Source organism: Xyrauchen texanus, chromosome 4 (assembly GCF_025860055.1).
Source record: "Xyrauchen texanus isolate HMW12.3.18 chromosome 4, RBS_HiC_50CHRs, whole genome shotgun sequence".
Taxonomy (NCBI): domain Eukaryota; kingdom Metazoa; phylum Chordata; class Actinopteri; order Cypriniformes; family Catostomidae; genus Xyrauchen; species Xyrauchen texanus.
In genome coordinates, this window is record NC_068279.1 from 7928566 (window position 1) to 7941768 (window position 13203).

General features: G+C 41.0%; 1 protein-coding gene across 4 annotated transcripts in view; it reads right to left on the reverse strand.

The window, feature by feature from the left end:
* The window catches only part of LOC127640304 (methylcytosine dioxygenase tet3-A-like), a 52320-nt gene that overhangs the window by 15893 nt on the left and 23224 nt on the right, over positions 1–13203 (reverse strand). For 3 of the 4 annotated variants that reach the window (XM_052122782.1, XM_052122774.1, XM_052122764.1), the window contains exon 3: positions 761–3680. In XM_052122782.1, the coding sequence (XP_051978742.1) occupies positions 761–3680 (2920 nt within the window). Of the gene's footprint in view, positions 1–760; positions 3681–5995; positions 6287–13203 lie in introns of those variants that run through there. The other variant, XM_052122755.1, reaches the window with a different exon arrangement.

The window sequence follows — 13203 nt, forward strand, 5'->3', positions numbered from 1 at the left end:
TGGCTTCTTAAAGATAATTTGATGATCATTTTAATCTATGTTACAATTTAATTGACAATGGACCTTACTCACAGTAGCACCATCTTTACATTTTGATGGGAATGACAACGAGGCTGTGAGGAATAGACTTACAGTCTCTTCAATGGGTTTTATGGTTGCATAAATTGGATAATTCTGCTGACGATACATAAAAAAAACTAACATTTTATTTCACAAAAACCTCTAGAAAACTTGAGTTGTGGAAAATGAGATGTGATCTTGGAGCTTTATACAGTGGATGCCATTGAAGAGACTGTAAGTCTATCCCCCTCACAGCCTCATTTTCATTCACGTCAAAAATCAGAAATGGAACTGCAGTGAAGAAGGTCTATACTTGAAACTGCACTAAAGCTAAACTATATTAACACATGAAGGGTTTATGCCTGTGATTAAAATAAAACATGAAGCTACAACCATTCATATAGTTTTCTGTGTTGTCTTCAGGCCTCAAGAGGTGTGGTTTGGCTTAGCATCTCTGAAGCTAGAATGTTATCTTCCTAGCTTTCTGAAGCTTGAAGTCCCTTGGTACTATGAGTAGAATGAGAGGGGATGTGGTGTGCTGTTCCATGTTGTGATGTAAAATCGTCTAAAGCTCATTGTCAGTTTATTGAAGATTAAATACTCTTTGTGAATATGTGCATTCTTGCACTGTTTTCAACACCATATTGTATCAAGAGAATTTGCAGAGCTGGACTTTCTTTCTGAATGCTCTTGCACTTACCCACACAGTCACAGGTGGGAAACTCAGCTTGGGCATCTTTCACAGGTGTATCCAGCAGGCCCTTGGTGGGAGTGTCCAGATAGCGCAGTGGTGACTCAAGAAAGCCTTTGAGTGAAGGGGAGGCAGGGAAGATATCCTTGGTGGGTGTATTCAAATCTTTTCCTTCTCCATCTGCAGAGAAACACATGGTTGTGGAGAGTACTGTCACGTCACCGGATGACTCAATCTTCATGCGCTTTGTTGGAGGGGTGAAAGATGTGATTAATGGGTGATGTCGCTCCAGAAATGCCTCCGGAGGCACAGACAGGAGCTGTCCAGAAGGTTTCACAGCCACCTCACATTCCTCACTTTCCTGTTTTACAGTATAGAGCTGCTCAGATGCTAATGGTTTTTCTTCATTCACTCTCTTTATCATCCCCTTTTGACCTTCAACCATGGGCTCAGACATAACTGTAGGAACAGGAGGGCAGTTTTTTGGCTGCTTTGGGGATTGTGACTCTGGTCTGGCTTGTCCTGAGTTTGAGAATGGTTGTGATGCGGTCACCACTGGCTGAGATGGGCCTTGCTCTGGGGTCTCTGCTGCAGAAGCTGAGGAAATGTTGTCCCCAAACTCCTCCTCAAACTGGCGAATCAGCTCTTCAAATTTTGGATCTAGGGTACTGAGGCCAGTCAGAGAGGGAGCAGACCGTTTTGTAGAGGTATGAATTGTGATACAGTTTGCTGGGATGTTTTCAGCTGACACGGCTGGGCCTGAACAAGCTATCACCTTCTGGTTGGAAGGTGCTATGATAGAGAGAGGGGTGGTAGGAGACGACTGGGTGTTTTCAGAGATGGGTGCACTACTGCTATTCAAAATGGATTCCTGAGATTGGGCTGGAGCTAGGTGGCTCTCAGCCACCTGAGAGGGGGGAAGCCCAGCTTCCATGTGTGGTAAAGAGGGAGCCAGCTGGGATAAGGATGGTGCATAACCTGGGTTGATGTGTGGAGTTTTCGATAATGTGATCTGGCTCTGTGGGAGAAAGGTTGGTTGTGAAGCTTTCTTTTTATGCTTCTTGATGACAATCTGTTTGGGTTTTGGAAGAGGTTGGCCCAATGGGCTACATAGCCCACCCATTGGCTGTTTGAGATGAGGAGAAATTTGAACACTCTTTTTCTTTTTAGGTTCTTTGTGCTCCTGTTTGATGGTTCCTTGACTCTCTGGCGTAGTTTGTGGCCACCATTTACGGAGGTTCTGACAAGCCATTGGGGCTAATGAACTGAAGGCTGGGGAGTTAGAGAAGAGATTGCGTTTATGGTGAAGGTGCTGCTGTAGTGCTGCCTGAGTTGAGTGCCTAATGGAAGGGGAAAACTGCTGACCCCAGAACTGCTGCTGGCCATTTACCATCCCCTCTTGGCCCATGACTGGACACCCTGAGCCTTGGTACTCTTTTGCATCCACCTCCTGCTTGATGTGTGGCACCCCAGTAAGGCTGGCCTTGTGACCATCCTGCAAGCTGGGGTGAGGGAGTGGAAATTTGAATGCTGAGTTTGTGTACTTTCCACCAGTGTCTCCAAGGAGTTGCTTCAGTTCAGACACTGGGTCACTACTACCATGGGATGGGTTTACAAATTGAGGCTGGGGTTCTGAGTTCATCCTCATCCATAGGTTCTGAGAGGAGCTTTTCTCACAACTTCCAGTTATGCCCTGCTGCCACTGCTGGGGTGGGGGGTTAGGGGTTGATGGGGGCAGGCCTGTAAATGGGGACTTGGAGGATGGGTATTGGGAAGCGTAGTGTGAAGAGCTTGGCATAATGTCCTGATGATGAGGCCTCTGCTGTTCCCATGATGATGGGTCCTGTTGAGGGTAATTTCCAGGAGGGATGGACTGTGGCATAGCAGAGGAGACAGAGGAGGAAGAAAGAGGGGATAAAGAGACCAATTGTGGCATACTCTGAGGGTATGAGGTTGGCAAATGATGATGGTGATTTGCAGGTGAAGACTCGCCTGGAGAAACAATCTTTTGTTGGACAGTAGCAGACAGCTGGGTCAGGGCCTCAATTGCAATAGCTGTTTGCAAGCTAACATTTCTCTCCTTGGCTATGGATAGAACACTAGGGGAGCAGGGAATAGGTGGTGGGTCAAAGGACCTTGGAGCTGAAGGCTTGTTAACAGGGGTCTGTGGATTTGTGTCTTGCACACATGATGGGTTATTTCCACATTGTTGAGGTTGGGATTGAGCATAACAATGCTGTAAATATGGCTGTGGAGGAGCACCAGATACCTTACAGGACCCTTTGTCCTTGCAATTAGTCACCATTTTGATTTGCTTTTTCAGCCACTCCAAGTAGTCAGGGCATTCTGGGCCATCACAATCACAGTTAGGTGGCTTGTGGCCATGACGGGCCTTGCTCAGTGCAGCCTGAAGGGCGTCTAAATCTTCAGGGGGGCAAAACGCACCATCCACACCTTTCTGCCTGGCCTCCTCACTTCCATTAGACATCTCCTGGTTGAATCTTTCATACAGCTGAGTTGGAGGAGTCTGAGAAGGTTGATGGTTGCTGTAAGGGGCCAGTGAGCCTACAGTAGCAGAAAATGCCACTAGTGTTCGTGCATCTTCCATATCCACATCATTCACATGTGTGCTGGGGTTTTGGCCACTCCAAGCACCCTGTTGAGATTCAGGATTTGTTGATTTCTCAGCATGCTTAGGGCCCCAGTCTGATGTCTTGGAAATACCTCCAGGCCCCTCATGGTAGCTGTGCTGGTGTTGCTCCCTGGCCATGCCTCCATCTTCTTCATCACAAATATCTTTTTCATTTGTTGCATGTTTGCTCACCCCATTAGACTGGTCTAACACGCCTTCTTCCAGGCAGTCATGGGACCCAATTTCCATCTGGCTTCTTCCTGTGGGGCCATCCACTGAACCCACCACGGAAACAGTCTGTGTGTGAAAGAAAGACACAGTTACTAGACAATGCTTCAACAAAATGTTTTACATACATAGATGTTTTAAAACGGACCATATATTCAACACTCTGTTGTTGTAGCCATTAGATTGGCTGTGATTTGTGATGCATTGATTACATTATCTAGAAATGTAGACTTGTTCAAACAAACATCAACAGTGACATTATCGTTGACCTATATTTTACCAAGATAACATATTCTGACCTCTTGGGCTGATTCATCTGGGTATTCTCCGTAAAGTTGCTGCCTGATCTGAGAGATTACTACATGATACTTTTTTCCCATTGGAATCCCTGCCCCATCTCTCTCTCTCTCTCTCAAAAAAAAAAACACAGTTGACTTAACATGGTCATTGGTTATAGCTGTGTTATATTATACTTGTTTAAATGATCCATGTAGTGAACACCACCAGAACACTGACTGCAGTGTATTCTGACTAAAATAACCTTAGCTTTAGTACCCATCTGAAGGACAGAATGGATACTGCAACCAGTTCAACTGTCTCATGCAAAAACAAACCTATATTTACAATTATAATACAGCTGGCAATGCCTTTGTCAATATACTGTGTATGCCGTCCTGGTTTTAAAAAAAAATCCTTAGTTTTGTTTTCTTGTAATTGTCTGATTAATGTTGTGGAAATTTAGAGCTGGCATAAATTGATGTCAATGAATGAAATATATGTATGACACCTTTATTGCTCTTCGATTTGACAGTGTATGAAATGAAACCTGTTTGCTTCACAGAGGAGAACTACAGCTTTCTTTCAGTCTTTTTCTATGATGTAAAGCATATCTAATCGATTACATTTTTTAATCAAATTAATTACATGGTGTCCCCATTAATTAATCGCGATTAATTCCATATACAAATATTTGCTGAGAAAGCCCCTCATATAACAATAATTCAATACATAATGATGAAATAATTATACAGCTGAAATTTCACTTACTGCCCTCTGGAGTAAACAGCTGGTACTACAAGCTTGCATTTCTCAGGAATCTTCCTTATTACGGTCCGTGGGGGTATTGCGATTAATTGCGTTATTTCAGTCAAATTAATCGCACTGAATTAACGCATTAAATCGACAGCCTACATATATATATGTATATATATATATATATATATATATATATATATATATATTATATATATATATATATATATATATATATATATATATATATATATATACAGATCTTTACTTGAATGTAACATCTATTTAAAACTAAGCTGTCAATTCAGGTGTCTGAATCAGTAACTCTGCAGATACCTTTATAACATTTGCAAATTTCAATGTATATGAAAAATAAATTATATTAAGAGTTGTATTTATACTGAAATTGTGGAACCCAGTGAAGGCTAGACATGTGCCTCCACATCTCAAATACACTTTAAGAGCACCGAACTAACCAGAAAACTCAGTAACTAAATGTGTCAATATTTGTAAGCTCTCTTTTTGCGTTTCCATTTTGACAGCCCTTTTGATAGGTTCTAATGATGGACAAGTTGTTCAGACACTTCGTCTGGTTGGACCTCCATGGGGCTGTGCACCAGCCTTTGAGCAGACTTTGTGTTTATATGCGTTTCAAAGGCATGTGTCAGACAAGAAACGTGAGCTGGAATCCCACTTACCAACACCAATCGCAAATAAACTCTAAAAAAAAAAGCTGAACAATACAACAGAAAACATTCCCAATATAGTTATTATAGTGTCAGTACCACCACAAAGTTCACAAGAACACACTTAAAGGCATAAAGCACTTTCTAGGAGTCTGTATTTCATACATCAGCAAGTTCTTTTTTAAATATAAGCAATACAAGAAGTATATCCGATTCTTTGGATAGATATGCAAATTCATACCTGTCTGACAGCAGAAAGCATGTGCTTAGGCAATTATCTGAGGCATGCCAGAACTCTCACTTTCTCAAAAACAAACAGCTACAACTACTACCAAATCAGTAACATGCCTGACCAGAAGAGAATGCAAAACCGGTTCTACTCGGATGTGAAAGCTGCACTTTAAACTCAGTGTGCTGAACTAAGGACATATCTATGTCTCCAGCATTACATGCAATTAACAGCTGTGTTAAGGGGTTGACAGCACAAAGCAAAAAGAGAGAGAGAGTGCGGATGGGATTTAAACCCAGGTAGTAGACTGCTGAACACGATAAGACACAAAACACCCCCCTCCCCTTTGCGTCCCCCCGTATTCTCTTGTCTCTCACCGTCAAAATACAGAGACAGATCAAATGGGTATACATTTAAAAAGATTGGTGTCTACTTACAGTGATCTAGTTGTCCTGAAAATGTTGCTAGACAGACAAAGGTGGGAATCCTGCAAATGAAAGTGCATGGAATACGGTTTCTGCAACTGTGCCAAAAAAAGATGACAGCCGGTGGAAATCCACGATGGGTTTCTTTCTTTTCTCGTTCTGTGTTTCTTTCTTTCTCTCCCCCACTTCTCAGTCAGCCAGGCAGTGCGGCACACGGACACACACACGCACACACACAGTCATACACACCTCCCCCACGCACACACTTGCTCTCTCGGTTTCTCTTCCTACTGCCACAGTCGCTTCTCTCTTTCTCCCTCTCTCATTATGTCTCTCTGCTCCTCCCTTCTCCTTTTTCTTTCTGCTTTTTGCATTTGCCGTCTGCTTTGCCTTACAGCCCTCACCTCTCTCTCTCTTTCGCTTGGTCACTCACCCCTCCCCCTGCCTCATTTTCTTCCTCCCTTCTTTCCCCCCCTCCTTTTTTCTGTGTGTGCAGAGTGAGAGAGGCCATTATCTGAGCCACACTGGGCACGTACGATGGAATGGTGGAGCGTGCAGGAAATATAGCTGCTGCAGATTGGCTAGATACAGAGCTAAATAAAGGACTGTATAAACAGATTTATAGCTTTTGGTCCGGAAAGATGCATACAGATAGCAGCTCTTTCACATTTTCATGTCATTTTTTGTTGTTTGTTAAGAATAGTGTATTCTGAATGGTTCCTTAAGATGGAGGCTGCAGCAGTTAAATGCAGACGGTATACTAAGAACACTAAATGACAGCTGCTGCCTAAAAACCTAAGAATAAAATGCAAAGCAAACAAGGAAAGGGGAAAGGGAAATGACTGGTTCCGATCTACTAATTCCTGCCATTATAATATACTCCTTGTTACCTTGCAAACAAATTATGATGCAAATTTTTGTTTTGATCACAAATAGATGTTGGAATGGAAATGTTGGAGAGAGATGCTTATGGACAAAAACATACACAAGTTATCTCCCACGAAAAAAGTAAAAGACTGAGCAGTGTGGGTAACGAGTCTTCTATCATATATAATCTAAATTAAGCATATACAGTATATGGGACTAGACATGGGTGCTTTTTATAAAGACCGTAGGTAAAAGAGTCAAACAGCAGCAAACGGCCAAGTACGCGAGGAACACGGTATATGTGAAAGGGAAAGCACAGCGGCTGTGAGAGAAGCAACCACAAGGTATAGTGAGGTTGACAGGAAATGCAGAGAGATTGGGAGCACAAAGTTTTGAGGGAAAATAGAATGATTGGCACACAACACACTGGCTTTTAAGCAAAATGTTGCAGCTGATTAACTAGTTTGACTTGTCGATGATGTTTGTTCCATGAGGGAGTGAGATGAGGTGCTTGCATGGATACAGAATCAGCGAATGTTCACTCCAGGGAAGGGATATCGAGAAAATGATGGTGAGTCAGGGTTCGGTGTGAAGGAAAATAATTTTATAATAGTCCTGCTCTAAATCATATTCTTGTTTTCTCTGTTCCGAGGAGTCTTGCACTTTCTTTTCCGCCTAAATACTATTCCTTCATTTCATGCCAACCCTTCTCTTCAAATGTCTGTTTCCCAGCTCCTCTTAGCTTCTCAGCTTAGTCTCTGTTTCTCTCCCTCATTTCTAGGAACATTTCTTTCTGTACCGCTCTTTTTTTTTTCCTCAATTTTCTCCTCAAACACCACTTCAGCTTGAGAACAAATGAAAAACATGCCAATTATCTTGATTTGTCACCAGAAAGCCAGTCCGCAGAATCTGTCTTACACTCTTCGCCCACGATTGTATGCGAGTACATAATGCAGGATTTGTATTAACCCACATAATCTTGTGCTCTGTAGTTCAATTTGCAGACCTCTCTTCTTGTAGTCTTCTTTCTGATTAGGGTATTTCTCTCTCGCTCACGCTCTGTATTAAGTCAGATGGATCACCACCGTCAACACTGAAGGCAAGGCAACCCCATGGACAAACACATACAGACCAAAGCCCAAGCAAAGAGGTAAAGAGCACCGTCACTGGCAGAGGATAAGCGAGTGAATGAGCGAGAGTGCTGGTGAGAGAAAGAATGGAGAGAGGGAACTGTTATGACGTTGCAGTTGCGTCACTACGATCATTCAACACAGTCGGGAATAAAGGGCTGGGCTGATGTGTCATAACACATAATGTAGATGTGCCCACCCCTTACACACACGCTCATTTACTCACCCGCTTAAGTGTACTCCCTTGCTCCTTTTCAGTGTGATGCAGCAGTTCTTGTGCTCTTTAGTTACCTCACCCTTCCTGTTAAGGTGCATTACGCTGACGAGATCAAAACTGGAGTGCTAACAAAATAAGCAGGAATGCGGAGCTAACAACACTGATCACGGTTTCATTACTACTAGCATCCTACTAAGACACTTGGTGTTTTTTAACTGATTTAACAGGTGAACATTTTGTGCCACTACTTGTTAATACTTTGACAGACAAACATGGCACCTTCAATGTACCACATGATCCGAGACCCTCAGCTACAATACATCAACAAAACTAATCTTCACACATAAATCTTAAGTCCCAAACCATCACATGTCAAGTAACCAGAAATACAATTATTAAGCATATTCTGATATTTACATGCAAACATAAAATATATATAAACAAATGTACATAATTTTCTCCTCAATGAGAGAAGATGACATTGAATGACACCAACAAGGAGTATTAGCTACTGATATCGAAAGAAAAAAATTATACATACCTGGCCCATATCATTAACTTAAACCATACAGGAAAATCTGGATTTTCCACAAGAACTGTACAGAGGACACTTTGCTTTGGCCTCAAAGTAATTGCTTTATATGAGAAATATGAGAAAACCCAACCAAGTGAGCCAAATATCCAGTGTCACAAGACAGCTGATAACTGATCCAAATGCAAGAGACACAGGGGATGTAAAACTAAACAGAAAAGTCTCAGAAAGGACACTGTAATACACAGAAAGATTTGGCATTTCAACATTAACCAAAAGATAAAGGTCACCACAATATGCTCTTTCTATCATGTTATTATTCATCAAATAAACTGAATCTCACACTTTCTGAAACGAGTTACTGACCTGTTGTGAGTAATACACTAGAGAGGGACTTAAATTTAAAATGTGTCTCTACGCAGATGCTTTTATACAACACAACTTGTAGTGGCAGTTGCCCCGGAAACTAAGGGTCAGGCACTGTGTTTGAGGTGAAAAGGTTAGTAGGGTAGGATTAATGACTAGAGATAGACTTGTACAGTATATCAACCAGGTAAATTAATTTGAGATTATCTGCATTAACTGATTACCATGCCCGCTTTGCCGTTACAGACAGACAGACTTATTTAATAACTATTATATTTACATTTACATTTATGCATTTGGCAGACGCTTTTATCCAAAGCGACTTACAGTGCACTTATTACAGGGACAATCCCCCCAGAGCAACCTGGATTTAAGTGCCTTGCTCAAGGACACAATGGGGCCATGGGGATCGAATCAGCGACCTTCTGATTATATACAGTTGAGTCAGTCCATCTCAAGTGGTCCAATAATTGTAAAGTTGGTTGCTTGACCATTTTATATTTGATTTAATTACCTCTATATATTGTTATTGCAAAACCACCAGTTTTTTATTTTACTTGGTTTAAACATGACAGCCATCTTTGTGTCATGATACACGACAAATTTTGGTTAAAAAGCTCTTTACGGAAATCACAATATCTCGGCTCAGGATGATCCTGGCTCCTTGGAACAAAAACTGATCTCTAGAGCCCATTACAAAGTACATGTACATATCATTTTGCACATTCTTGTTCCTTAGACTTAGAACTTTAGTCCTAAAGTAAAGTTAATGAAAGTTCCACATTTAGGGTCAATCGGAAGGGTTCGAGTCTCGGACTTCAATTTTTTAGGGGGTTCCAAGTTAAATATAGTGAACATGCAGAACATTTCAGGTTTGCGACTTCTCATTTAATTTTTTTATGGAGGCGAGAATGTGGCATTTTTTAAAATTCCCCTCACTTTCGGGTTTAATATCTCTGGTGGGAAACCAGATAGGAACCTGAACTTTTCACAGAAATAAGCCCTCTATATGAGCATTCTGATGTTTAAGATTCCATTGGTAACGGAGCTAGGGCTAGTAGAAATCTGGGAAAAATCTATTTTTTCATGCATTTTGAAAAATTAACAGATGTAATACAAGCAAAACAAAAATGAAGAGTATTTTACTGGCTGGGGAATATGTGGGGAACCTCTCAGGACTTGGCTGTGTTTCCTCTGTGTTTCAGAGCTGAACGAGCCAACGTTAATGTGTTACCATTTAACTTGCCCACAAACATGCCACATTGCAGTCTTTGTTTTCAAGTCTTACACCTAGTTCTGTGAACATATGCAAACATTTAAAATAATGGGATTTAGCATCCTTATGATATCTTAAGCTGACTTCCAAAGTTATAATATATGTATAACAAAATTTCATAGCAACTGAACATGCACCACACCAACGTTTTCAGTGACATGCGTCTTGGATTATCTAATTTTGTTGTAATATACATAGTATGGCCATTAATTCCACTTACATTAGCAGTTTTTGGTTATAGACCCATTTTAAGGGTCAATGTAGAGCAAAATGTTCTAGCCCAGAACCACCATTCTGTGGTATAAATGTGTATAATGGTTCCAGATTGGGCACTGAGCTCTGGCACTGGTGGAGAAGGGGCTTTTAAGTATTTGAGGGGTATAAGGGGGGTGTCTCTCAGCTGAGTCATGCGTGCTGACTTGCATGTTCCATGCTACAGGTAGGACGAATTATGATGCACACACACACACACACACTTACAGACATTTACATTTGACATCCTACACTTCACAAGTCCCCGCCTTGCCCTAAAGAAAGAGTTTAAAGCCATGTACATGTTTTATTAGAAGCTGTGAGATTTCCTCAGTCTCTCTGAAATATTGTGGGAGTGTCCGGTGATAGTAGTCAATTCGGCAGTTGTCAGTTTTGACAACTCAGTAGACATTTTGAATGATGTTCTTGGTCCAGGTGGGTGGAATAATTTTACCAAAACATCACAGTTTTCCACGCTGATGTCCTCAACCAATGGTTTCTCTTTAACCTATTGAGTTTCTCAGCCAGAGAAACAGAGAATTCATCCCTAGGGAGAACGACAGTGATCACATCTGCTGCTTAACCCACTGCTTAAAGGTGATGTTATCAGGAAGTGTGTCACCTTTTCTGACTCTTCAAGCATCTGCAGTAAGGTCTCTATAACTGGACACTAGTGACACTTGTCATAACTGTATGTCACAGACTAGTTCCAGCAGGTCCTTGTAGTCCACTTTTAGCTTTGCTGACTCAACCATCTGCTTGATGTTCTGATGTTGTTTGCAGACACAGACAGTGTGAGTTCCAGATGCTGTGTCAGCACACACCATTTTGGCCTCAGTTCACAAAATTGTTATCTCCGCGTATTAAGGTTACTTAAAACTATACACTTTATGTTACTAACTTTTTGAAGAACCATGTGATAGATCATTCTTCACTGTTGGCAGTATCAAAAGTAGAGTGGTGGTGGCGGTGTGGACTAAAGCACATATCTGGTAATCAGAAGGTCGCTGGTTCGATCCCCACAGCCACCACCATTGTGTCCTTGAGCAAGACACTTAATCCAGGTTGCTCCAGGGGGATTGTCCCTGTAATAAGTGCACTGTAAGTCGCTTTGGATAAAAGCATCTGCCAAATGCATAAATGTAAATAAATGTAAAAATAGTAACCTTTTAGACCTCATTGACAAGCATAAGCTACTGTATGTCAAACATAAACATAATTACTTTAAAATACTGTTCATTTATTATTTGTTATGCTTATATTGTATATACGTGTACATTATATTATATACATGTACGTTGTAATGTGCTGTAGAGATCATTTTTTTCAGCAACAACTGCAAACAAAAGCTTCCAATAACTAGAGATCAGATTTCTCTCTTAGTACGCATGACAGAACTATACTGTACACCTAACACTGGTTTTCCAAAACTTAGCAATATCCAAACAATACTTGTGCTTGATGCACTATTCTCAATTTTACAATTCTCATTCTCAGGTTTAGTTATTCTCAGAAACACAATGACTGACACCATAATGGTTACGGCATATGATGATCACCTTTTGTCTTTTGGTTAATCAATCTATCGTGACTCATCTATGCTTCACAAAAAAATGTAATAATCAAACCCCCACCTACACAAAGCCACCCACAGAAAAACTGTTAGAAACACACACAAACCCATAGGAAACGCACAAAGGAGCGTAAACGTGCACAAATACACGTTTCTATAAAATCTAACTCACAGAACAAGCAAGGTCATAAATATTATTACAGTATACACTAGTATATCTGTAAGAAATGTATATATTAAAAATACTGCAGCATGCTCAGCCATATGTATACCATAGTGAACAAACAGTTACAGTTAGAAAGTAACCTAGATCAACATCAAGATATTGATTGGATCTTTTTCCGTTCAGTTTGGCCCATGAAAGCATAATATTTCCAAAGGCACAACATTTCAGAGATTTAAAATTATTGTTGCAAAAAGAGTTGAACAAAAGAACACACAGCTAACTTTAAAACACAGCTTTCTTTTTGTCTTTTATAACCAGTCCATCCACACTATACTCTTCACACTACGGCAGCACATTGAAACACCCTCTGTGTTTACTAAACCTCTCCCTTCAGTCCAGAACTGGACATGCTCACACACCCACAAACATATGTGAACTAAAACTAGGGGCCCACCTCGAGGCACAGAAGAGTCTCAGGCACACGAATGTGCTTTCTAAGAAATGTATACACACACAAATGCACGCAAGAGGATTGCACGGTCGAACACGTGCACACAGATGCAAATTAGCTTAGGGTCATTGAGTGCATTAGGTCTGGGGGTAGATCATGAATGGCACAGACACCCATTCAGACTATCAAAACATCCACTTCTCTTTATCCGTCTTTGCATTCTCTGAACTTACTTTTCCATTTCTTCTCATCTTCTCTGTAATTCCCATGTCTTTATTTTTATAATGTCCTTTTAGATCTTTCTATTGTTTTCTGGCCCCCAAACAATTTACTACCTCCCAACCATGTCCTCTTTCTTTGACCTCTTATTCTTTCTTGTTGCGTATACCT